Source organism: Capsella rubella, unplaced genomic scaffold (assembly GCF_000375325.1).
Source record: "Capsella rubella cultivar Monte Gargano unplaced genomic scaffold, Caprub1_0 scaffold_3, whole genome shotgun sequence".
NCBI lineage: Eukaryota > Viridiplantae > Streptophyta > Magnoliopsida > Brassicales > Brassicaceae > Capsella > Capsella rubella.
This window is the reverse complement of record NW_006238921.1, coordinates 4258569-4283990: the sequence shown is the minus strand read 5'-3', so window position 1 is coordinate 4283990 and position 25422 is coordinate 4258569. Positions and strand designations below refer to the sequence as shown.

Below are 25422 nucleotides of genomic sequence, written 5' to 3'. Positions count from 1 at the left end.
ACAGCACTGTTACACAAACTACCTAAGTCACCAGAAGACAAAGCATTAGGTTTTTATTCACATCTTCGAAAACAGAGATGAGAAGCATTGAAAACTTTGTTACCTTTGTCTGATTATTCTTACACAAGGATCAGAACTTCGGATTTTAGTTTGCAGTTTGATTTGTGTGTTGGTTAGATGATGAAATGAAAGTAAGAAAGCATGTTTTATATCTATGTATATTTCTATAACACTACTAATTTTTTCCCCTTTTCTCAATGATTAAAAGATTAATCTAACTGTTAAGACATGATCTGAAACAAAACCCCAAATAATAGAGAATCCTTGTCTTTCTTTGCCTCCACCATTTTTACCACCTATCTCTTCTATACAAACCTGAATCCAATAGCTTTTGAGTTTCCTACTCGAGTTGGATCAGAAGTTACTCAGGTTTTAGTCTCAGTCTCCAAAAGAGTTATTCTTCTTCCTTCATACCTTCAGCGCATAAAAATAACTTGAGGCAGTATTCTACACAAGCCTCTTCAGTGCCTCCACCACATTTGAAACTGGAGGCCGAAGCCCAGGCTCCGTCTGAAAGAAAAGTAATAATAATCCAACTCTCACAAACCTTGAACTTAAAACTTCTGAATGGACAAAGCAACATAATAGAGAATCAACAATGATCATACCATTACGCAGATTGAAACTATGTCTGCAAATGTTGATACAGATTCTGGAGCGTAGAGTCCACACAACGCGGGATCTACCATTTCCTCCAGACTATTCATGTCTTTAAGTTGCGGCTTTGCCCAACGAACTAAAGACTGTTCTGGTTTTGGCCTATCACTGTATAAGATCAACACGCAAGCAAACACCATTTCAGATACTTATATAATTTTGTCTATTACATAGAAAGATCACTGTTTGATCATTGAACCTGTCATAAGGCGTTCGACCAGTTAGCAGCTCCAGCATCACCACACCAAAGCTGTAAACATCGCTCTTTTGTGTGTAAGCCGAGGGATCTGCACATTCTGGAGCATTGTATCCAACTCCAAGATTCTGACTTGTGCGCTGCAATCTCAAGAAAGAGACATTTAAATACAAATTGGACAAAACTCTTATGTCTCATCAGTACTAATTTTCAGAGGAGCTCACGTGGTGAAAGTTTGCCAAGCCATAGTCTGAGAGGTGGGGATTGAGCTCATTGTCTAGTAAAATGTTCGATGACTTAATGTTCTTGTGAACTAGCGGAGGTGAACATGCTTCATGAAGGTACCTGACATGAGATAGTTTCTCGTCAGAAAATAAAAGGAAAATAAGAGCAGCTAGTATAGCTAGTTCGATGATTCTCCTCAAATAAATGATTTAACTAATTACTCTATAGCCTGAGCAGTTCCGAGAGCGATTCGGATTCTGGTGTTCCAAGTTAATGGTTTGCTGAAATCATCAGACAGGTGAAGAAATCTGTGAAGTGATCCACTTGTGAAATACGTATAAACAAGCATATTCCGTCCTTGTTCTGAACAATAACCCACGAGTTCTGCCATATTTGGGTGGCGAATACTCGAGATATTCGACACTATGTGTGAAAACTCTTCGGGATTTCCTTTTCCTAACAGCGAAGAATCAATCTCTTTGACTGCATATTTCTGTTGAAAAAAGATGACAAGAAAGTGATCTAAAAGGACGTTTCTTGAGAAGAGTAGATGAAAAGTGACATGAAAGAAGGATAACAAACCCTTCCATCCTGATATTTAGCTTTGTAGACACGTCCAATGGTTCCTTCACCAATAAGGCGATTCGGCGAGAAACCAGATGCAGAATTCTGCAAATCCGTTAGCGCAAACGCTTTCACACCCCGTGTGTCAGGGGATTCTTCATGGTTGGAGAAACGATCAGGAGATGCAACCACTTGGTTTGAAGGTATGAGATGAAAGGTAGGAGAATTCTTGAAACTGACAGAAGAAGTTCTTTTAACGGAAGGCTTTGTCTCAAGTGAAGTATTAGAATCAACCGTCTTCTGGCCTCTAAAATCATCCATATTATCGAATTGAAGCATCTGAGAGGATTGTGGTGTGAAGAGTGGCTTGCTTCGGTTGGTTCCTCCTCCCTTCTCTTCGTCGAAAAAGTGAGAAGAATGATGAGAGTTCTTTCTTCGAGAAAACAATGCAATCACTCCTGCAAAGAAAATGAGTCCGCCTATACAAGATACTGCTATTATAACTCCAGTGGTCAAAGCCTTGCTGCTTCCAGCACCGCCTCCGGAGTTTCTGTCTATGTGACGGGTTCCAGGAGGTGGTGAGGGAGCTCTACCGTTTGACCACTTGTTTCCTCCAGTTCTGACCAAGAAATTGATAAAACAAAATCAGTGCTTCTGCATCTTTCAATTGTGTTCAAGAGAGGGTGAGAGATAAAACTAACTCAAGATTTCCAATGTTCTTTAGCTCGTTTGGGATCCAACCAGTAAACTGATTGTTTGCTACGTTTCTGTAACCGCAAGATTCATAGACAACATTAATGAAAGAAACATCTTATCTCAAGGATAAAAACACTATGTTATAGCCTGCAAAATACTTACACATCATCAATCTGAGGGAGGTCCCTGAGAGCATTTATAGAGCCTTTGAATTGGTTGTCTTGCAAGTGCCTGAAAAGATAGTGAGATGAATAACAGCACAAAGGAGTTAGATTTTAACAACTACTTGAAAGTTCTTTTTTCTCTTACAGTGTTTTAAGGCCTGTTAAATTGGCAAAACTCTGCGGTAGTTTTCCAGTGAGTTGATTGGAAGACAGATCACTGCAAAACATAAACTTGACAGAGTTAATTAAATCTATCCAAATTAGCTGCAAAAACAAATGTATGTGGCTTACATTGTTTCAAGTTTTGGAAGCTTTTGAAACATGTCGCTCAATTCACCATTGAGGTTGTTTCGACCAAGGTTTCTGAGACAAAAAAAAAACAAGAACGGATATGATGAAAATGGCATACATATGAAAAAAATATGCAAACGAGTCAATTACTGTCTTTGGCTTACAGGTAACTGAGGTCGTTCATGAGAGACACCGAGTATGGCACGTTACCATTGAAGTCATTCTCAGAGCCATCTCTGCATTATTTAAAAGTAAAAAACTCAACACATTGAAATTATGTAGCAGAGATCAACATTATGGCATTGTACTTACAGATAGGAAAGCTTCTCAGGAAGCTGGTAGGGTAAGTTTCCGTTAAGATTGTTCTTGCTTACATCACTGTTACAATGAAAAAACAGAACATGTAGCTTAATATCAACTTGAACCTGATCAAGAAGTAGAGATTAAGGAAATGTGTTGAAAATTGGGAAAATTCTCACAGGTAAGTTAGTTTCTTCAAGTTTGCTAGCTGATAACCTAATGATCCACTGAGTCCACGTCCAGATACTTTTCTAGAAAAACAGAAAGCAAAACAAAAATCAGAATTGAATGACGTGAATACCATTTGATCAGATATGAGAGGAAGTAACAAACATTTCAGTAACCGAAGAGCCCTTGCAAGTAATGCCATCCCATGAATCACCACAAGGATCACCTCCGTTCGAAGACCAGCCTTTGAGTTTTGATGGAGAGTTCATGCTCTTATAAGCGTCATTAAGAGCCGATACTACAAAAATCCATAAACATCAGGCAGGAATAACGTTGAGCCAAAGATGAAATTTAGAACCACCTCTCTGATTTCAAGATCGGATCACATTTTTTGAAGGATTGAATAACAACACTCACCATCTTGGCTATCGGTTTTTGCAAGAACAACGCAGGTGAAGATTCCAAAACATGCAATGAAGAAAAGTATTACCGCCTGCAGATTGGGCGCCATGATTGATACTTTTAAGCTCAGAAATGAAATTTTGTGAAAATGTAGAAGAGATTATCCAAAGAGAAACCCAGGGTTGGTTCCGGGTTTCCTTGGGGGCAAAGGAAACACACGAAAACCGAAGGAGAGGAAAGAAAGATGGAGCTAGATAGGTCATGAAAGAAAACTAATTTGGAAATGGTGTGGCACTAACCAAAAATGGCAAATTCAGTTTCTTCTGTTGTTTTTTTCTTTCTTTCTTTTGAATGACGTTTTTGAGTGAAAAGGCGTATAAATCTGGACGTGTGAATAGAGAAATGTACAGCTAAAAATGAAACATACACCGAAACATTAGGAGAGAGACCACAACTGTGTCCAAGTCCGATCTAACTGCAACCACACACAAACAATACCACAGTTGTTTCAACGTGTATTCAACCACTCGTGTGAAATATCAAAATAAACAAAAAGATATCAAATTGTTTCCCGCAGAAACAGGGAGAAATAACATTCAACTTGTCAACATCTATAATTATATATTTTTTTGGCCATATCCTTAGGCTTGACTCTGTAGATAGCAAGTTTTTACATTCACATTGACACAAAAATGTAAACTCTCACAGGCAGGTATACAAAAACTTTAAAGAGCTCATGTGGTCAGAGACTCAGAGCCAATGCAAAAGTAAAAAATGTCTATGACCAGTATTCACACGTTCAAACACTCCCCTATCACACAAGCTTAATCTAAGCTTAGGAATCGCAGATGCTACATCAAACAAACAAAAAATCTATGAACCACTTAAATACCAGCGTCGTGGGAAGTCTGACTCAGCGGAGCTCCACGCTTTCTCATCTTTGACAGGAAGTAAGCCAAGGCAACCTTTGCACCCAAGGCGGAGTGACCACGGGACAGACAGATTGCACCACCAACTGCACCACCCGCGAGTAACAAACCATTTGCTATCAGTTTCTTTGAAGGCTTTCTCAACAGTTTCTTTTGTTTGTCTCCTTCACCTGTTTGCAGACCACTAGTGGTAGTTCCCAAGGAGTTTGTGATGTCACTTGTCTGACTTTCTAACTCTGATGGAATCTGTTGGATAACACAAGGGTGATGAACAAACTTAAAGCACTTGACCAGAAAATTGAACTCAGATCAGATTACGACCCACTGACATCACACCTTTTTCATTAAGCTGACAGCAGATAAAGTGGACCCTTGAGGTCTATGACTTGTTACAACGTATTTACGAAGAGCATTTTCCATCTTACAAACATAGCTCCATATGCCTTTTGAAAAAGCAAGCTTTGCCATCTCAACATTTAATCCAGCATCTTCCTGATGAAACATGTGGATTTCACAAGCGTTCCTACCAGGAACTGCAGCAACTTTAATAAGTTATGCATAAACATTATGGAAGAATGAAAATTATAATTACCAGTGATAAATCTTTTACTACAGAGATTTGTGATATATGGTATTGATAAAACCCAAGAAGAAACACTTGCCTTTACTGATTCGCCAACCAGATCTGAAATAATTTACACGTACATACTTCCTTCGTTGTGGCACCATACTGTGATCACATTCCTGACAACAATAACCAAAGATCAAAATCAATACTGTGTAGCACATTCATAAAGTATTGAGGTCATCAAGAGGACTACAATTGTTCAAATGAAAAAGGTAGAAACGTTGTAATATAGAAATTATTGCTTTAGTTAAGGTAAAGCAAACATGCATAATGATCTCCTATTTAAGGTAGAAGACACATTCATAATTACCTAGTTTCAATAGCACAGTTATTAGTTCAATTACCTTGATGAAACAGTAAAACTTATCTTTCCCCTCCCACAATCTCCAAGCTAATACATACTCCCTTGGTGTCAACAAAGGAAACTTTTTTATAGTGCGACCAGTCTCAATCCCAGTAATACTATCAACCTGCAATTGCTGATGCTCAACCACAGTTTTATCCCATTGGGTCCTATACTCATTATCCATATAGAAGTCCCTCAAAACCTCTGGCGAACAGTCCTCAAACACCGTAATACTAAGGTACTTCATGGGACCACCATCCTGGAAGAAAGAAACAAAAGAATCAACTCAGTTATCAGAGAAAACAAAATCTTACTAGGCACTTAAAGGTTGAAGCTTGCTATTTACTTTTGGTTTGCAGCATTTAGCACTGTATGACACGCGAGGGTTGCTTTTCTGAATAACATCTTCCCATACCTCAGCATCTTCATTTCTTTCCCCCAGTTTCTCAATCAGGCCCTTTAGATCTTCATCAGAAACAAGTGTCGAGATTCTGCAAAACGTATAGCCCATAGATGAAAATCAAAAGAGTAGAAGGATAAGATCATACAAGGCAAACACACAGTAAAAGGAGAAGAGGCCAAAGTTTGTAAATTTGCATAGGAAATTCGAAAAACCCTTTACCCTGATTGAAAGTTCTGAGATTGAGTAATCGAGACGGCTGGGGAAGAAGTAGCAAGACTGAAGAATCGAAGTTTCCGGGAAACGAAAAATTGGTAGAGAAGAATGAAGACAAGAGCGAGGACAGTAGCCCAGCAATAACAAAAGCCTCCATCACCATCACCTCGCCGGAAAAATTTATCGGAAGAGGAGATAAATTGAGCTAACTTCGATAAGGTATCCCCACTACTCATCGTTTTCCTGAACAAAACCTTTGGAGATCGGTCCTATCAATATGGCTTTAAAGACGTTTCTATATATGCGCGCGCGTGGACTAGAACTTGGACTAGTCTGGTTCTCGTTGCTGAGTGACAAAGGCAACAACGGGTTCGAGAATATGACCTGTCCGGACTTCTTAGGACTGTTCTATATTTGATTCTTTTTGGCCCTTCGATTTTTGTTATTGTTACAATTTAGCCCCTTTTGTTTTTAATGTTATGATTTGGCCCTCTCTTGTGGACCAATGCGCTTTTAATGTGTCTACGTTACGTGCACAGGTCATACGAGATCAGATCTAGAAATATGGCATAAATAGGCTCATGGATTACTACATAGACACACCGTTTGTTAAATAAAATATATGAAAATTTGTTTCTCACTAAAATGGATAATATCGAATACAAGTGAGCCCCTTAGCCATCACATTTATGTTGGCGATCCATAACATCTCACAAAACTGAATCTGTTTTACCTTGTGGAAAGGCTCATGAAATATTTTGATACTATATTTTAACCCGCGGTACACCGCGGGGCAAACGTTTTTTCTAATTCTTATTTTATAGTATTGACATATTAACGTATAAATATTTTACCCGTTTTGACATATGAGATTAGTGAGATTTTAATTTTATAGTATTATCAATTCAAACTTGTCCCATCATATAATTTTTATAAGCATATTACAATCCATCCCGTCTTTTATCTCGTCGAGTCATATAATCGTCAAAATTTAATTCAGTTTGTTATGACAAGGTCAAGAATACATTAGTTTAAGATTGGTGAATATTAAAAATATTAATAGCACTAAAACTTTTAATTTTTTTAAAAATATTTCTAATAATTTAAACTTTATATGTACTCTACAACCAATCTCGTCGTACCACCAATCCCGTCATACCACCAATCCCGTCATATAATTCGTTGGAAGCATGTTACAACGTGACCCTTCTCGTCTTGCAACCCGTCCCGTCATTTAATCATGGAAAAATTAAGTCCATATTTAAAATTATGGCAAGATTAATAATACTATAATTTAAATTTGGTACAAATTTAAAATATAAAAAAACACTTCAACTTTTAAAATATTTTAAACTTTACATTGTATGTTGTTAATAATCATTCTAGTCTTACAACTTGTTGTTTCGTCATTCAACTTGATAATCACCGAAAAATTCAACTCATATTTAAAGTTAGGGAAAATTTAATAATACTTTAGTTTAAACTTGATGTAGAGTTAAATATTATTAACCCTTCATCTTTTAATAAGTTACAAAAGATTTATAACATTTCAAACTTTATAATATTAATAATAATTCAAATTTTATTTTATAAAAAAAAAATTTAGAATATTTAAACATTCTATAAAGCTTAAATATTTATAATATTTGAACCTCGACACCTTGTAAAAGTTTCAGTATTCATAATAATTTAAGTTTTAAAATTTGAATACTAATAATATTTTGAAACTTTTAAAAACTTTTCATATTTATCTTAATTCATATATTTTTTAAAATTACTAATTGAAAGTACATATGGGAAATGTAATGTATGTCTGTTTTAAATAATTTAAATTGCAACATATGCGAACAAATAGCTTAGAAGTCTACTATCTCTTATGTAACTTTGGAACTTATAATATGTGTGTTAAGAATACATTTTATTTTACTGAGAACTTAAAAGAATAAATATAGATTTGCCTAAAACAAATTGCCATAAGTTATAAGATTTTTCATTTTGAAGGATTAGTAGAGAATTAGCTATTCAAAAAAAATAAAAATAAAAAAAAAGTCAAACATACATAACTGACCAAACAAAAATGTTTTTCCTTATGAGGTCCCATATCACACGCTTAAAAAGCAAAATCTGATATACAATTGAGAACTTCATCCATCAAATTCAGTAATCAAAACCAACATCCATCTCTGTTGAATTGATTACCAATTCCAATCTAATGCCAATGAAGATGAGATTCAGTAATCGATATTTTCATTTTCTTTTTGGATCTCTCTCCACTGGGAAGAAGAGATGATCGATTATTGTTTAGACTGGGACGTTGCTTTGGTAAGTTTGAGATGAGAGTAATCGGAAGTATTTATAATGATTTTTAGAAACGGATGATTAGGTAACCGAATCTTCGGCGATCAAAGAGAATTTATTCTGAAAAATTAAAATTATAGAAATCATTAAATAATTGAAAGCTATAAGTGAAAAATCATTTCGAAAATCTCAGAATATTCAGCTCGCAAATCAGCTAATTTTTAGGGATCCTATAAATTAAATTTGTTGAATAATCGTGGAAACAAATTTTAGAAATATTAGAGAATAGTTATTTAAATCCAATGGCAGGACCTTGTAAATAAGTGAGATAAGTGAGGGTTTTTTCATAACTGTCTTTAAAAATGTTAATATAGATGCTATGAGTATGAACCACACAATCCAGTCTTCCTTTTGATGACAATCTCTCAATTTTCAAGTTCAATAAAAGAAATATGAAATAACAATGGATAAGGCATTTGATTGACTTTCTTTGTCACCTTCACAATCAAACTCCTAAATCTAAGATATGTGTTAGAAAAAACCCACAAAGAAACAAAACTTGGAGATGTGGAAAGCTGAGAGCTTTGAATTTGATTGATGGGTATAATCTGCAGTTTTTTTTTTTTTTTTAAACTGCCTGCAAAGATAAATGAGGCATTCCTTTACAAGAGCAACAATCTATATTGTATTTTCGTACATTATCTTCATCTTCTTCTTCTATTAACCCAGAAGAGTGAGGGTATTATAGAACATTGAAAAGAGGGAAATGAATCAACTTTTAGCTAATTACCCCAGAAGCTGAAAAGGGCGAAAAGAAGCTTACTTTACACAAAAACCAGACTTGGTCAGACGTAAAATTTCATTTGAATACCTTCTTCGAACAAACAAAATATCATATTATGGAATTGAAAACATTGTCTTTGCTAATTGATGCCTTTTACTTACTAGTTGGATTGACCGGAAGAGACCGCTGCTGTTGCTGTAATTACATCTGGGGATGAACTGGCCTTGCTTGCTTCTTTGCTCCCCTCGTCCAAGCGGACAACTTGTGCAAAACTTTTGGACATGTTCTTGATGAAATCTGTTGGCAGTCCAGCAGAAGCAGGTTTATGTTCATTATCTCCTGCTACTACTACTCCTGCCGATGGCAAGTTTGGCTGTCTTCTTGCCTTCCGGTCCTGTATAATTTTCTCCCGCTCTTCATAAAACCCGAAATCATCCAAGATTGAAGTGTCAGCATCGTAGTTCTTGAAGATCTTCAGCATCTCGATGCCCTGTTCCAGTTTTACCTGTAGTTTTTGGTTATGGTTATGGTCCGGTTTAAAAGAGATATCTTTTGGACAAGAAAGCTTGAGAAGAGAAAAATTGCTACTTACTTCTTGGGTGTCTCGACTATTAGTCACAGGCTTATTGTCATTGTTTTCCAGTATAATGTGGCGGAACTGACTGTTTGGAACATCTTTGATAATGTGCCACTTCACTGGGAACTGTCCACTCCATTTGTCCTGTTGCCAGTAATCAACGCTCTTCTCAAAATCAACTGGTCCAACCATCTCCGCTACACCACAGAATTGAGAACTCGCATTTACCTGAAATCACAACCCATAAATCATCTGCAGAAAGAAGAAGAGGACTGGATAAACCAGCTCCTTTTTATTCAGTTTTTCACTTGATCCAGGATTAGACACGTACAGAGAACAGAAGAAACAATGGACACGGTTCTTTCTCGTCCTTGGCTTCACGATAAGCAGCGTCAAGCTTTTTGTTGCCATTAGGAGTGCTAGCCCAGACGTTGTATTTAATGCTCTTGTGAACATTGTCTTCACTGTAAGACTTGATGATGAACAACTTGGCGTTATCGTAGTCGGTGATAAAGTCAGAACTGTTGTTGGATTCCTCGTGTTCCGTTGCACTGCCTTTATTATTTTTCTTAGAATCAGCAACAGAATCAAGTTCCTCTGAGACCTGAGTCTTGGGCTTTGAAGCCCTTGGTCCGCGATTTTGCTCGTTGAGGATATCAAAGGTACCATTATAACCACCACCCAGAGATGGATCGCTAACCCTTCCACGCCCTCGAGTATTGTCAACCCCGATCCAGCCTTGGTTTCCCATACCCACATTAGAAATTAGTCTAGTTCCATAGTTAGAGCCTTGGCCACGACCACCACTATGCATATAACCTTTGTTGTAAGAGTTCGAACCAGATCCAAACCCATAAAATGATCTCTGTCTCTGAGATCCCTGGAAAAATAAAAGAACAGTACCCACTTTCATCATATAGTCCAATACACAACCATTGATAGACCAAAAGTATCCATGTCTTAGATAAGAATAGCAAATAAAAGGGTGAACTAACCATGGGAATGTTCTGGCCATATGATCCAAATGAGCCAAGTGGCTGAGGAGATAAAGCTGGTGAAATCGAAGAAGAATGTCTGTGCATATCAGAAGGCTTGGACCAATCCGACCATATCCCCCCGTCAAAACCTTGCTGCCATTCAGGAAAACCAAGGTTTGGCTGGTTTCCATTAAACGGTCCAATGGGATGAGGATGGTAGGACGGGCGTGGTCCGATGTTATCACCTTGTTGGTCAACACCGACAAGGCCGGTGAGCTCGGGCTGAGTTGGAGAACTAATATATTGCATGCTAGGAGGAACTACCTGCTGGTAATACGGAGATGCCCCCGAAAATGGAAACTGCTGTGGCGAATACAACTGCCCCTCGGAAGGTAAGGGACTTGCAGCAGGAGAATATGGCCCATATGGCATTTGAGGGTTGTATCCATATCCTGTTTGGTAGACCAGAGAAGCATTCTCATTGAAGCCAACCTGATTTTATCAGAGAAATAATATGAACAATTTGAAACGTTTTAAAAAAGAAATCCCAAAGGAGATGGTAAGGGCTACATACAGGAGATGTGATGTCCAATCCTTCAACATTGACATATGAAGAGTAATCATCCCATTCCCCTGCGGGGTTTTCATAACCTAGCTCCCGAACATAGAATGTAATCCGGATTAGCTTCAAAACGACCCATAATCAGTTCAAGAACTAGAGAAGTAACACATGTGTAAAGGAAGGCATGTACTACTAGTACTCTCTTTTGATTACCTCTAGTATTCTACTCAAACAACCACACGGATATGAAACATCAAAACTAATACACAAAGTTTAAATTCTGTGACCTCAGAAGAGAGATACAGTGTAATCAGAGAAGCATAAAATACATGAATCACAAACCAACCTCTATAGTAAAAGCCTTGTGCTTGAGGAGAGAGGATGCTGCTAGGTAAGTGTCCGGCAAAATCACCTGCTATACCATAAGGTCCAGTTAGTGGAGCAACTTTTGCTGGATGCACTACAGCTGCAGCTTCCTGGGAGGACTTAAAAGAGGCTGATGTCTCGTTGTTAGCCGGGACAGTCTGCTAGAGAAAAGGATTCAAAGAGTTAAGAGTTTTTCTCCATGAATCTTCATTTCGATGAAGATATAACCAGAAATGGCTCAGATCAAGTACCTGCTCCTTCATGATGTCCAAACTAGCAGGTTGCTCCTCTGTGTTGTTCATGCATAGCCGGTAAACACAAATAAGTCGGTGGAATCATTCATGAACAAAACCAAGATCGGCAAAACAAAAAGCAGATCCTAATGCAATATCCAAAATTTGAGCTTAAGGAACACAAAAATCAAAGGGCCTGGATCCCAGATCTTAGCAAAAGGAGATCGACTTCTCCCTAACTTAACACTTTCAATTCAATTACACTCTCCTAGTAGCAGTGAATTCATAAGACCGCTACCAAAAAAAAAAAATAGCAAAACTCGTAATTCTAAATCCAAATCGAAATCAACGAAACCTAACAGATCAAAAAACATGATTCAATCCGATGTCACAGGATTTGACACCAAACCCACTAAAAATTGAGAAAGGAAAGGGCAGAGATCAGACGTAAAGGAATCAAATTTGACACAATATAGGAAAAAGTGAGAGACGGGTCAGTAAGTGACGTTACCTGAAGTAAGATCTGAGGTGTGTGATTGAGTCGTTGCCATGAATCTGATCGAAAGGTCAAGAATAAGGATCTGATTCAAAAACAAAACATAAAAAAAACTGGAAAAACAGAATCTTTAGATGTAGGGAAGGACAGAGGATCTTTCCATATATAAATACGTCGTAGCAATTATAAGCCAATACGTAGAGAGATTATTACAGCAGTGTTACTCTTAACAAGTTTGTGTTTTTTTATTTTCTTTCTTTAGGAATATGAAAGAACCAAGCCATTTAATGATGCAAGCAAAGTGAAAAGCTTACCTTATTTAATGTTTGATGATGTAAAGCGGAAAGTTTTTTACTACAAGAGAGAAAAAGAAATGAGCATTGCTTCTTTTTTAGTGTGAGAGACCTCTTTTTGTTGGAAAATGGAAATGACGATGATCTCTTCTCTTTCTTTTTTGCCTTTTCTCTGTTTTATTGAGAGATTATTATTGTTTCCCTTGGAGACTCCGAGAATCTTTTTTTTTTTCTCCCTTCTTTTTATATTCATTTATGACACTTAACTTATGTAATCATCATTTAGATCAAATCCTGGATTTTTTCTTTGTTAATTAACACAGTCTGTGATCCTAAATACTATAATGGATCGACAGACCAAAGACCATTCATTTACACTTATGCCCACCAACAACGTTTTTAATACAGATCTACTACTGTTTGAGGATCTGTCATTTTAATATAGTAAAGAGAAAAAGATGTGTACAAAATATATGTGGATCACTCTGGTTTTTTCTTTCTTTCCTCCTTCAACAACTAAAATAACTACAATGGTCAAAAGAATTTGGGCTATACAGAGGCTGAAGGTGGTTCTTTGGACGCAGAGATACTATCTGTAAGGTCACGGCCACTTGTTTCGAAAGGGAATAGACAAACGCAGATTCCTGAGACAAGAATCACAATCTCAAAGAGAAGAACAGCCATCGTCTGATGGCATCCGTGAACTAACCCAACGGCTACCAGTGGACACAAGACTCCTCCGATTCTCCCTACCGAGCTCGCCATTCCTACTCCAGTCGTTCTCACTGCTGTCGGATATATCTCCGGAGCATATATGTATACCACCGTGAAAGCAGCCGAGATGCAGATACGACCGCCAAACAGAAGAGCAGTAGTTATAAATGGAGTTTGATGAGATAACAGAGGAAGAAGGAAAATGCAGCACGTGAATAACATTGATGCCATTGAAACTTTTCGTCCAAGTCTATCCACCATTGCTGCTGATAACAGTAGACCTGGAAACTCTGAGGATGCCACAGACAAGAAATAAGGATTAGACTTTTTATTAATTACAACCGATTTGGATTTCTTGTGATAACAGAACTATATGTATGTACCTGCAAAACTGGCGATGAAAACGGCTCTATAGTTAACATCATTTGAATTTCGCAACTGTTTTTCGGTTGGATAGCATCTGTTATGGGAATTGTTCAGCTCGGTGGTGAGAAGGACAACACCATAGTAAGCAAAAGCATTTCCGAAGAACACAATCCATAGTAGCAAAGTCCGCTTGATTAGCGTTGGGGATAGAAGAGCTAGTAACGAGAAACCTGGTTCCTTATCAGCTTTTAGTACAATCTTCGACACAGAAACTGCTTCTCCAACTTCTCCAGGCTTGAGAAGATGAGTGTTTTCTGTGGGAATGTTTTTATTATCTTCCAACTCGGTCTCCAACTCTGAACTGAGAACACCCGGAGGTAGTTGGGTTTCATTCATTCTCGCAATCTTCTCTAATATAGAAAGAGCTTCAGCTTTCCGGCCTTGTAAGATTAAGTACCGAGGAGACTCAGATGTCCACCTATAGAATAGAAGAAGCAGTGATGAAGGTATAGAGGAGAATGCAAGTAACCACCTCCAACCCAAACTTGGCATGACTAACTGCAAAAGATGATCAAAGTGATGTGAAAAGCTAGCATCCAATTAATACTAGAAAATAAGCAAGAAAAGGCATGAATTGTACCCAAGCGAGGGAAGCCTCAAATATGGTTCCAACAGTCCAGAAAGCTGAGAAAACAACCATCCAAGTCCCTCGGCTTGGCGCAGGTATGAATTCAAGATACCAGGAAGCAAGAACAGGACCTCCTCCCAACCCGAGACCAACCAAACAGCGGAGAATGATCAACCACATGTAGTTTGGTGAAAATGCGCTCAAGAAACCAGCTACAAAAGTCACCACCGCAGTTATGATAAATCCTTTCCTGAGGAAGATAAGGCACAAACACCAAATCAAATGGAGCCGCAATGCGTCATAAACAGAAGATATGACCACAAACAAAAAGTTCTTATATCATTAATGAACATTGACAAGATACATAGAAGCTCAATGAAGGAAGCGTCATAGACTGAACATACAACTTCAGAGATCATTCAGTTGAAGAGTTATAAGTAATCATACGAACAAACAGAAAACTATAGCCCCTCTTCAGAAAATCCCCTTTTGAGATGAGTGTAACAAGCAATACAATCTATGAACAAAAGGGGGTATACTAAAGCAAACAAGATTCAAATAAGTTACCTGCGGCCATGTTTGTCAGAAACAATGCCCCAAGAGTAAGCTCCAATGAGCATACCAGCAAAAACAACACTGGTTATTAAGCTTTCCTCCCGTGCAGAGAGACTCCAAAGAGATTGAACAGCAGGCCCCACGAAAGAGAGAAGCATCATCTCCATGGCCTCTGCAACCCAACCCATTCCAGCGTAGGCAAGGACGTATAGTTGGAACTTGCCAAATCCCATCGCCACAAGAGCTTCATCAACAGTGAAACTAGGGTTCCCATCTGCCATTTCAAAATCTGAGAAAGAAAGAAAGAAAAAAAGAAAAGAAATTGAGAATCACATTCATCAAAGATTCAAGAACCATTATCGGATTACAGCTGATAAATGCTCCAAATTCACGACACACTCGTTGCTGATAATCACATCCCAAGAGGGTCTGATCACGAGAGCAAAAGGGAAGTAAATCCCAATTCTAAAAACGAAACCTTTACCATGAATTATCACGCATCGCGGTGGGAAATTACTGGGTGTAGATCAAAGGCATGAAATTGATTGAGAAAGGGGAAAGAAAACGAACCTGAAGGACGTTGAGCTTGAAGCAAATGCAGATCCTCTCCTCCACGTTTTCAAGAGAATGAAACAAGACAATTTGCCAGAGAAATCACAAGGTCAACGCCATTTTAATTCGACGACAATGGAGCGAAAATGCAGGTCACTGGCCTATGAGGAGAAAAAATCACGTGTGGAAGGAATATTCAATTTCAATCTCTGTGTGTCTCTGTGGTCTTGTACGTACGCTGAGGAAAATAACTAACGTGTGACGCGCCTTCAAGTCTCCGTTGAATCTCTTGACCGAACTTTTTATTTATTTATTTGGGCCTATCCTTTTATTAATAAGCCCAACTATATAAGGACTTTTTTACAAAGCCCATTTGTCTTTTTCTGTAGCTCCCTAAATGAACGAGTGGACCCAACTCTTGAATAAAGAGACTAAACCAAAACATAGGACAAAAAAAAAGTGGTCACCTTTTGTGGGACTATAGATAGATAGATTGATGGTGAGATATTGGCCAAAATTGCAAAATGAGAATTTGATTTATCAAACCTTTAGTTAAGAAACACTTAAAATGCACATGTTATTCTCTTATAGTATGAGTACTAAAAATATATGTATAAAAAGTATGATGAGATTCGAGATTTAGGGAAGTAATAATAATAATAAAGGATGGGTGGGCTAAAGTGATTGAAGGTACCCCCACCAACCTATTATTTACTTAGAAGCGGTTTTGAATTATTGTCAAAAGGAAATATAAAATATATATATATGCAAAGATTGAGACATTCCACCAGTTGATGCCTCAAAGCTTTCTTCACTTCCCAATCTCTTTCAATAATCTAAAAACTCGTAATTATGCAAGAAGAGAAGATCGTCTTGTTTCATTACCATTAGTGTAGTAGCTATGTTGTTATTTTTCAGCTTCATGTGTTATATGTTAGTTTAATGCTTCCAAATAAGAGAGATAGTACAAGTTTGTACCATCTGATAGTTTAATAATATATTAGGGTGTTATTAGAAAACCATATATGTATGTTATGTACAAAACAGGTAAAAAGTTAGCATTCGGTGAGATCATTCCCTAGTCTCTATGATGAGCATTGCATTTTTAAAATTATCTTAATTATGTGGTAAAGACTAGAGACAAAAATAAAAGTGAATTGATATGTGTGGCTAAGGCTAGCTTGAGATATATACATATGTCCCACATACAGCTTTAGACGGATGATGCTAATAATTTGTCTTTCCTTTTGGAAGTTTAATGATCATTAGCTTGATTACTAAAAAAATAAATCATTGTTTCCAAATGCACTAGAGAGAGAGAGAGACCCGTCACTATGATTTTTGCTTACCACTTGTGATCTCTATCAATTAGTAACAATTTATTTCGTGATTTGTTGTTTTTCTTACCATTCTTTTTCTTATATATTTATCTTATACAAGCGACCTTTTTTGTAAAATATATATGTATATTATTGTGTTCTTCGTGTATACAAAAAAAAAGACTCATTCGTGTTTAACCTTTTTTAATTGTTTATTGATAAAAAAAAATGAAAACAAAGTTGACATTAATTTGAGAAAAATACTCAGCTTCCTTGTACTACTAGAGAACTCCAACCCCTAGCAAAAGAAGTTGTGTTCAACTTATAATAATTTATTCATCAATACAAATACAAACGTTAGGAACATCTCCTCTTTGTATTTTACCAAAAAAATATATCGCCTCTTTGTAAAAATACAATATTCAGAACTAATTCATTTAACGCAATAATTGATTTGACTAGCGATGATGATTAGGAAGAGAAAATGAGAGACAGAGAGAGAGAGTTAAGTGACGACATCAAATTTATTTTATTATAAAAATTAAAATAAAAGAAGAATTGAAGATAAAATAAAAACAAAGCGTGTGGCAAACCGTACGACCACTTGGCTCCTACGTGGCAGATGAGTTAACGGATTGAATTGGTACGTAACTCACACGCGTTCCAAGTGAGCGTGGAACAAGAAAAGACGGTCCAGCGAGACGGAGACCAATGGAGCAAAGCCAACAGTACACTTCTCTACTCTTCTTCGATGGCGATTCGTCCCTCGCAGCCCAAATCAAATCTTCGTCTTCTTCCTTTAATTTAAGGGACCCTTCTCTTCTTCTTCAGCTTTCTTATTCCGATCTTCGTTTCATCTCTTTGAAATCGCCTTCTCTCTGTTTTCTCAGAGAAAAGTTTTTACCTGAGAAAGTTTCAATTTTTTTCGGCTTCTGATGCACATTTGGTGTTTTTTTAGGAGATAATCCCTACGACCCTATGCTATGAAGTGGTTTGGCATCAAGTATATAAAGACTTTATTATCTTACGCAGGTCCGTTTCTATTCCTCTGTCCTTTGGTTTAAGTTCCTTTTGATCTTCTCTGCGACTCGTACTTACTTCTCTTTCATGTTTCGGTGCCTCGTGTTGCATTTCTTGAAACAATTACATTAACCACATTCATTTTATCGTTGCTCCTCTCAGTGTCTGTATATTACATAGTGAATCTCAATCTCGGTTGTTTTAAGTTGTACCTCAAGAAAAAGCCATGTACTTTTGTTGCTCCATTTCCACAGTTTTTGTTCTCAAGTAGCATTAGTAACTTGTCAAGTTTGCTTGGATTCTAGATCCAGCCAAGATGGATCACTGGATGATTCTGTATGCCTTGTCCTATAAGTTAACTAAACAAACTGACTCAATCCTTTTCACTAACCTGTTTATTGGCCCCAACATTCTTATGTCAATCATCTTCCTCTACTAATGTTTGGTTTTGGTTCTCAGGGCTTGAGGGCCAACTGCAAACTTATGGCGGATCTTGTTAAGAGCCTTGATTGTTGATAAGAAACCGATTTGGAAGGTTCATCAAAGCAATCATGAACAGACATAGCCTTGTGTCTGTGGCACCAGATAAATGCAATGAAGAAGTTGGTCAATCTTGCTCGTCTTCTTTATCTCCGGTTCATAACTTTCTGAATGTCCAGCCAGAAACCAGGAAATCTCCCTTCATAAGATCACAATCTCCAGATTCACCTGGTCAGCTTTGGCCAAAGCATAGTTCTCAGAGCACGTTCTCTCGGTCTTCAACCTTCTGCACAAACCTCTACCTGTCTTCATCTTCAACCTCTGAGACTCAAAAACATCTAGGAAACTGTCTTCCTTTCCTGCCTGACCCCTCCTCTTACAGCCACTCAGCCTCTGGAGTGGAGTCTGCAAGATCTCCATCTATTTTCAGTGAGGATTTGGGCAATCAATATGATGGAAACAACTCCGGGTCGCTTGTCAAAGATTTTCTTAATCTTTCTGGGGATGTTTGTTCCGATGGTGGTTTTCATGATTTTGGCTGTTCAAATGACAGCTATTGTTTATCGGATCAAATGGAACTGCAGTTCCTGTCTGATGAGCTTGAGCTGGCCATCTCAGACCGTGCTGAAACTCCCAGGCTTGATGTAAGTTAATCTCAGTATTGTACATCTCTTATGAGTTTGCATCAGTTACTTTGCATAGCTATGAAAAATACTGACTTCTATTTATTACTTTCGGTCTTTGCTGTTGATACATAGAGTGTGGAAAATTCAATTGCTCCTTAAAAACTTAGTTTCTGGTTGATTCAGGAGATCTATGAAACGCCATTGGCTTCGGTAAATCCAGTTACCAGGTTGAGTCCAAGCCAAAGCTGCGTTGCTGGAGCAGTGTCTACTGACGTAGTTTCATCTCACCCTTCTCCGGGATCAGCAGCCAATCACAAGCCGAGAATGAGATGGACTCCTGAGCTCCACGAGTCTTTTGTAAACTCGGTGATCAAACTTGAAGGGCCCGAAAGTGAGTTTAGTAGATTTATGAGTAGGCACATAAATTAGAACTCTAGCTACTCATGTGCTTCTCATTGGTTAGACATCCTTTGTTCTCTTATCATCTTTTTGCTAATAATGCTTAATCCGGTGCTGCTTCAAACATGTAGAGGCCACTCCAAAGGCTGTTCTGAAGCTCATGAATGTTGAGGGATTGACGATCTATCACGTAAAAAGCCACTTGCAGGTACTAAATTAGTTTGAGTCTGACGAAAAATTCACAAGTAGATAATACCAAATTATCTGAATATCTCTGAAAAATCATGATTTTGCAGAAGTATAGACTAGCCAAGTATATGCCAGAGAAAAAAGAAGGTAAAGCCTCCAACTTGTTATTGTGATTACACAGGTTCTCTGTTCCTGCATAATCATTAGCCATGATTTTGATCTATCTGACAGTTTTTCATTCTTTATTTTCCTTGTTTACTTCTCAGGAAAAAAGAATGATAACTCAGAAGAAAAGAAATTGGCTTTTAGTAACAGTGAAGCTGACGGGAAAAGGAAAGGGTAAAGCATTGTGGTTATCTACTTCCATGTTCAATCCGCCGACATTTTTCAACATTATCCCTAAAGTGACTCTTTTTCCATGGACAGGGCCATACAGTTAACTGAAGCTCTGCGTATGCAGATGGAAGTTCAGAAGCAGTTGCATGAACAGCTCGAGGTTAATCTGATGACACTTTACTTCAGATACGTTCGAGATTTTTCACTATAAACAATCCGCTAAATTGATCAATGTGCAGGTTCAACGGGTGCTTCAGCTACGAATTGAAGAGCATGCTAAATACTTGGAAAAGATGTTGGAAGAACAACGCAAAACCGGAAGGTTGATTTCTTCTTCTTCTCCTTCTCAGACAGTGTTATCACCTAGTGATGAATCTATAGAAAATTCTGAAAACCTGTCCAAAACCAAAGCATCTTCGCCTCAGCCATCATCATCTACAAAGAACAAAGCTTCTGAAACTGAAGGCAACATGTGTGAAAGCCCTCAGAAACGTCGCAGGCTTGAGAACAAAGCAGAATCTGAAGATCCTAAGAGGTAGCGAGATATCTTCAAGTATGTAAATATGGTATGTTTTGTGTAATGTGGTTAGAGAGAATGAGAGATGGTGGTGATCTCTCAAAGTAGATGTCGGTAATCTATATCTATGTTGGCGACGTGTAAACTTATAAAGGATCTCGAGGATGTTCCTTTCATTAGCTTGTTATAAGGATCACTCAAAGTAGATGTTGGTGTTTTGAGGATACTTTTCATTTTAGTTCTATATATAAATTAAAAAAAAGATGAAAAATTTGTCTTTTTTTTTCATTGCTGCTTCAATGAGAAACATCTGATAGAACCTACAATTCCCAGATTATGTATACACTATTAAAAATGACTTTTTTTTCTGGTTAACGAAGAGAGAGAGAGAGACTAAGGTAATTAAATAGACCTTCATGTATGCAATTACTTACGGGAAGCAAAACAACTTAAACAAAAGTTCTTCACTATCATCACTCTCTCTCTCGAAGCTCAAAATCAAGGGTTTCGTCTTCTCTTGTAAACCGACCACTCACTGTGACTCTTGGACTCGCTTTGACTCAGGTATTCCAACAATGTGTTTCTTTTTTTTTTTGTAGTTTTGGTTGGTTCTTCCGTACAAAAGTTGTTTGCTTTGATCTTCTATGTTACCATGGAGGAGATGGTGATAAATAAGTTTGATAATTCTTGAGATAACTATATGGGTTCATCATTTCGTTGACATGTTTGCTAGTTGTTTAAGCATTCAAGCTGGTTTCGTTTTCCGTCATTGTAGAGACATTAAAATTTTCGTTTTTTCTTCTCTCTCTCTCTCTATTACCATAAACATGAATGGTTTTAAATCTCTGAGATCAAGTTAGTGAATTATGGGTCGATAAAAGCCATTTAAAATTCGATTGTGATGCATGTTCGAGTTTGTTTCAAAAACTGTAGTGGATTGGAGTGCAGGTAACGGCTGGAATCTGAGTTGTGTGAGAAGCTAAAAAGGCTTCTAAATTTGACCCATCCTCTGTATCTTCTGATTTGAATGGCTGTACCTTCATGGCTGTTGTGTGGACAAGAAGAAAATTGGGGTTCAATGCAGCTACTGTAAGAAACATATGACTTCCTTCCATCGTCTGAAACACTTGGGTGGTTTACGAAAGAAGTAACTCCCTGTGAACAAGTTCTTAGAGAGACGTTTTGAAAGATGGTGATGGAGGAAACATCTGATTATACTGCTAACAGAGTTGAGGAAGTCCAAATGGGTAATGGTCATAAGCGTGGAAGAAGCCAAGATTCATCCAGCAAAACTGTTAGTATAGATGAACAGGATTTGCTGTCAAACAAAGCCCAAAAGTGGTTCTTCCAAAAATGTGTCAATTTTTCAGCTGTGGATTCCCCAAGTTTCAAAGAAGCATTGAAGGAAGTACAAGATCGTGTGAATAAGATTAAAGCTTCATGGGCGATCACTGGGTGCAGCATCTTGTTGGATGCTTGGGTTGACCAGGAAGGCCACGATCTGGTTTCTTTTGTTGCAGATTGTCCAGCTGGGGCAGTGTATCTGATATCCTTTGATGTTTCGGATATTAAAAACAATGTCACCGCCTTAACATCACTAGTAAATGGGCTCATTGAGGAAGTAGGAGTGCATAATGTAACTCAGATTATTGCATCTTCAACCTTTGGTTGGGTTGGTGAATTGGGCGAGCAATTTGCGGGTCACAACAATAAAGTTTTCTGGTCTGTGAGTCTATCCCATTGTTTCGAGCTTATGCTGATGAAGATTGTGAAAATGTATTCCTTTGGAGACATACTTGAAAAGGTCAAAAGCATCTGGGAGTTCATCAACAACAATCCCTCGGTTTTGAAAATCTTCAATTGTCACAGTCATGGAAAAGACATAACAATCTCCTCCGAGTTTGAGTTTGTTACGCCATATTTAACTTTAGAGAGTATTTTCAAGGCGAAGAAAACCTTGGCAGCCATGTTTGCTTCATCTGATTGGAACAAAAAAGAGGCCATAGCTATATCAACTTTGGTGAAAGATCCCTCCTTTTGGAAAACTGTTGAAAGAGTTCTGAAATGTACATCTCCTTTGATTCGCGGTCTACTCTTGTTTTCAACTGCCAACAATCAGCATGTTGGATATATTTATGACACTATGGACAGCATAAAGGAGTGTATCGCGAGGGAATTCAATTACAGGAAACACAGTTACAAGCCGTTTTGGGATGTGCTTGATGAAATCTGGAACAAGCACCTTCACAATCCTCTTCATTCTGCTGGTTATTTTCTGAACCCGGGTACTTTCTATTCAACAGATTTTCATCTTGATCTAGAAGTTGCAACTGGTCTTATCTCCTCTCTGCTTCATATGGTACAAGCATGTCACATTCAAGTGAAAATCGCCACACAGCTTGATATGTACAGACTGGGTAAAGAGTGCTTTAACGAGGCCAGTCAAGCTGATCAGATCTCTGGAATGTCTCCAGGTCAGTTGCCTTCTTGACTTTTGATCTAGTTGTTTAATTTGCAAATACTTGTGTTGGTGAGCAAAGGGCTTTTTGTCTTTTCTTTTTTCTCTTTGCAGCTGAGTGGTGGGCTCAAAAGGCAAGCCATCACCCAGAACTACAGAGTTTTGCATTTATGATTTTGAGCCAGACATGTGAAGGTGCTTCGAGGTACAAGCTGAAGAGAAGCTTAGCAGAGAAGCTGTTGCTCACAGAAGGACTGAGCCACAGGGAACAACATCATCAGGAAGAATTGGTATACGTTCATTATAATCTTCAGCTACAACAAAGCTCGAAAGCCAAAGCAAATGAAGAGTAGTGAAGTGCTTGTGCTGGTGTTAGGATCAATATTAAGCAACATTATTCATGTATGCTGCTTCAGTGAGAAACACATGATAGAACCCGAAATTACAAATTGTGTGTATAGATCACCAGGAACAAATGATCTGAGGGTCTTCATACACAAGTTGTTGTTTTTTTGTCCAAAAACAAGATACATACGTTAATATTTATACAAAAGAAGTTATGGGTTAGGTTTAGGTGGGCTTTGGTTAATATGATACAAAAAGAAGCCATTTTGTTGAAACCTGGAAGAATGACAACAATGAATGATCTTCCAAGAGATTTGGTAGAGGAGATACTCTTTAGGGTTCCGTTGACATCTCTGGGAGCAATACGATCTACTTGCAAAAACTGGAACGTTTTATCGAAAAAACAGATCATTGGTAAAAAGGCAACAGCAGCAAGGAAGCAGTTTTTGGGGTTCATTATGATGGATTATAGGGTTTGCTCGATTAAATTCGATCTGCAAAACGAGGGAGAGTTCGTTGATCCATCTATAAAGCAAGTAGATATACTTAACCAAGTCGAGATATCTAGAGTCATTCATTGTGACGGCTTACTCCTATGCGTCACTAAGGACAGCTCAAGGCTTGTGGTATGGAATCCCTATTTGGGGAAAACTAGGTGGATCCAACCCAGAACCAGTTTCCACAGGTCAGACAGGTATGCTCTCGGATGTGATGAGAACCGTAATCACAAAATCTTGAGGATTTTCGGTGATTCAGGATATAGCCAAGATTTTGGTTATGAAATTTACAATTTTAGCTCTAATTCATGGAAGGTTTTTTATGCCACTCCCGGGTGGAGTATAGAGTTTTGTCATCCTCAATCCGGCGTGTCTTTGAAAGGCAATGCTTATTTCTTGGCTCAAACGCACAAAACAGTGGAAGCACAAATGAGAGGGGAGGTCCTACTCCCTTTTGATTTTAGAATGGAAAAATTTAGAGCAGAACTGCCTCTGCCTTTTCACTCCTATGGTGCAGATAGTTTTTTGTCTTTATCTTGTGTCAGAGAAGAGCAGCTTGCGGTATTATATGAAGGCTGGAGGTGTGGTCACACAGTGGAGATTTGGGTTACGAATAAGATCGATCTCGGTTCAGTGTCGTGGAGCATGTTTTTGAGATCGATCTCTAGTTGTCACCTTAGTCCTCTAGGTAGGAGTTTCTTCATTGATGAGGAGAGGAAATTTGGTGTGGTTTTCGATCTAGACAACGAATTTCCAAAGAATAATACCCCTTGCAACCAAACAGCCAACATCATTGGACAAGATGGATACTTCAAATCTGTGAATATCAGAGAGGCTAAAATTTACAGGAAACCTCACAGATTTGGAAAGATCCTGCTTTACTATTTGCAACCACTTGTGTGCTCTTCTTCTTATGTTCCAAGCTTAGTGCACCTGCAGCAGATCAACCAACCTCACTCAGGTTGATATATTAGCAATTAGTCATATCCATTGTCGATACTTTACTTGCTTATTGCATCTTCTTTGATTCATCTGAGAGTTATTTATTACATTGTATTTTTGCTATTTATCATAAAGAATTTGGCTTTTCAACTTTAGTCTCGTTTCAACTGTTGACGTCACCTTTGTTCAATAATAAACTAGAACAAGTTTTCCCTTTAATTTTGCATCAACACACAGAAATCACTTTTTCAGAGCTCCTCTGATTGGCGTTCTACTTTTTCTTTTCAACTGCCAGCAATTAGCATGTTTGATATATTAACGATGCTATGGACAGCACAAAGGAGTCTTGATACTTCGTTTTATGTGCACAGTGTGAAATTCTTGTGTTCCTTCTTCTCTAGGTCATGACAAGGATGCTTGAGTTTTTGGCGGTCCCATCAAACAGTTACTGGTTTAAGTCCAAACTTCATTCTACCGAGACAGGGTTGAGTTTTTAATCTCCAAAGCGTGTGCATCTTGTGCAAAAGTAAAGTGACTAAAGAAGACTCTGGGAGAGATAGAGTCTCTTAACTTGGAAGCCTCTAAGTCAAACAGAGTCTCTCAATAAAACGAAGAGACTAATTATGAAAGAGAAGAAAAAAAAAAAGGATT

At 37.9% G+C, this 25422-nt stretch overlaps 7 protein-coding genes across 12 annotated transcripts; 3 read left to right on the top strand and 4 right to left on the bottom strand.

Moving 5' to 3' along the window:
* Positions 1–192: 192 nt before the first annotated feature.
* On the bottom strand, positions 193–4169 carry LOC17893845 (protein STRUBBELIG-RECEPTOR FAMILY 4). 2 transcript variants are annotated; one of them, XM_023786276.1, is made up of 16 exons: positions 4151–4169; positions 3739–3814; positions 3487–3619; positions 3333–3404; positions 3166–3231; positions 3018–3089; positions 2854–2925; positions 2708–2779; positions 2561–2629; positions 2404–2469; positions 1721–2321; positions 1360–1631; positions 1138–1258; positions 917–1053; positions 669–825; positions 193–570 (listed from the first exon to the last, which is right to left on the bottom strand). In XM_023786276.1, the coding sequence occupies exons 3-16, from the start codon at positions 3588–3590 to the stop codon at positions 508–510; spliced, it is 1944 nt and encodes a 647-aa protein (XP_023642044.1). In that variant the 5' UTR covers positions 3591–3619; positions 3739–3814; positions 4151–4169; the 3' UTR covers positions 193–507. The 2 variants fall into 2 exon arrangements, with proteins under 2 accessions (XP_023642044.1, XP_006300119.1); XM_006300057.2 differs by lacking the exon at positions 4151–4169 and having other exon boundaries at positions 3739–4013.
* A 144-nt stretch (positions 4170–4313) lies between these two features.
* LOC17892872 (phosphatidylcholine transfer protein) lies at positions 4314–6608 on the bottom strand. The gene is made up of 6 exons (XM_006297774.2): positions 6249–6608; positions 5973–6117; positions 5625–5885; positions 5315–5396; positions 4989–5185; positions 4314–4898 (listed from the first exon to the last, which is right to left on the bottom strand). Exons 1-6 carry the CDS (start codon positions 6476–6478, stop codon positions 4608–4610), a joined length of 1206 nt encoding a protein of 401 aa, XP_006297836.1. The 5' UTR covers positions 6479–6608; the 3' UTR covers positions 4314–4607.
* A 2574-nt stretch (positions 6609–9182) lies between these two features.
* Positions 9183–13005, bottom strand: LOC17891761. 4 transcript variants are annotated; one of them, XM_023785321.1, is made up of 9 exons: positions 12850–13005; positions 12551–12620; positions 12058–12095; positions 11787–11967; positions 11453–11529; positions 10897–11370; positions 10233–10781; positions 9917–10129; positions 9183–9829 (listed from the first exon to the last, which is right to left on the bottom strand). In XM_023785321.1, exons 2-9 carry the CDS (start codon positions 12588–12590, stop codon positions 9485–9487), a joined length of 1917 nt encoding a protein of 638 aa, XP_023641089.1. In that variant the 5' UTR covers positions 12591–12620; positions 12850–13005; the 3' UTR covers positions 9183–9484. The 4 variants fall into 4 exon arrangements, with proteins under 4 accessions (XP_023641089.1, XP_023641090.1, XP_023641091.1 ...); XM_023785322.1 differs by having other exon boundaries at positions 12551–12594; positions 12850–13004; XM_023785323.1 differs by lacking the exon at positions 12850–13005 and adding an exon at positions 12696–12717 and having other exon boundaries at positions 12551–12594.
* A 104-nt stretch (positions 13006–13109) lies between these two features.
* On the bottom strand, positions 13110–15851 carry LOC17892248 (organic cation/carnitine transporter 7). Its single transcript, XM_006299837.2, has 5 exons — positions 15662–15851; positions 15104–15380; positions 14549–14786; positions 13926–14466; positions 13110–13832 (listed from the first exon to the last, which is right to left on the bottom strand). Exons 2-5 carry the CDS (start codon positions 15370–15372, stop codon positions 13378–13380), a joined length of 1503 nt encoding a protein of 500 aa, XP_006299899.1. The 5' UTR covers positions 15373–15380; positions 15662–15851; the 3' UTR covers positions 13110–13377.
* Positions 15852–17664: 1813 nt separating this feature from the next.
* On the top strand, positions 17665–20757 carry LOC17892662 (myb family transcription factor PHL6). The gene is made up of 8 exons (XM_006297610.2): positions 17665–17994; positions 18442–19106; positions 19272–19479; positions 19619–19695; positions 19784–19823; positions 19943–20015; positions 20103–20172; positions 20252–20757. The coding sequence occupies exons 2-8, from the start codon at positions 18534–18536 to the stop codon at positions 20549–20551; spliced, it is 1341 nt and encodes a 446-aa protein (XP_006297672.1). The 5' UTR covers positions 17665–17994; positions 18442–18533; the 3' UTR covers positions 20552–20757.
* A 145-nt stretch (positions 20758–20902) lies between these two features.
* On the top strand, positions 20903–23558 carry LOC17893898. Of its 2 annotated transcripts, XM_023785448.1 has the most exons (4): positions 20903–21093; positions 21478–22796; positions 22896–23003; positions 23102–23558. In XM_023785448.1, the coding sequence occupies exons 2-4, from the start codon at positions 21719–21721 to the stop codon at positions 23338–23340; spliced, it is 1425 nt and encodes a 474-aa protein (XP_023641216.1). In that variant the 5' UTR covers positions 20903–21093; positions 21478–21718; the 3' UTR covers positions 23341–23558. The 2 variants fall into 2 exon arrangements, with proteins under 2 accessions (XP_023641216.1, XP_006297473.1); XM_006297411.2 differs by having other exon boundaries at positions 21478–23003.
* Positions 23559–23561: 3 nt separating this feature from the next.
* Positions 23562–24923, top strand: LOC17891224 (F-box/kelch-repeat protein At3g13680). Its single transcript, XM_006300115.2, has one exon. It carries the CDS (start codon positions 23578–23580, stop codon positions 24793–24795), a length of 1218 nt encoding a protein of 405 aa, XP_006300177.2. The 5' UTR covers positions 23562–23577; the 3' UTR covers positions 24796–24923.
* Positions 24924–25422: the final 499 nt, after the last annotated feature.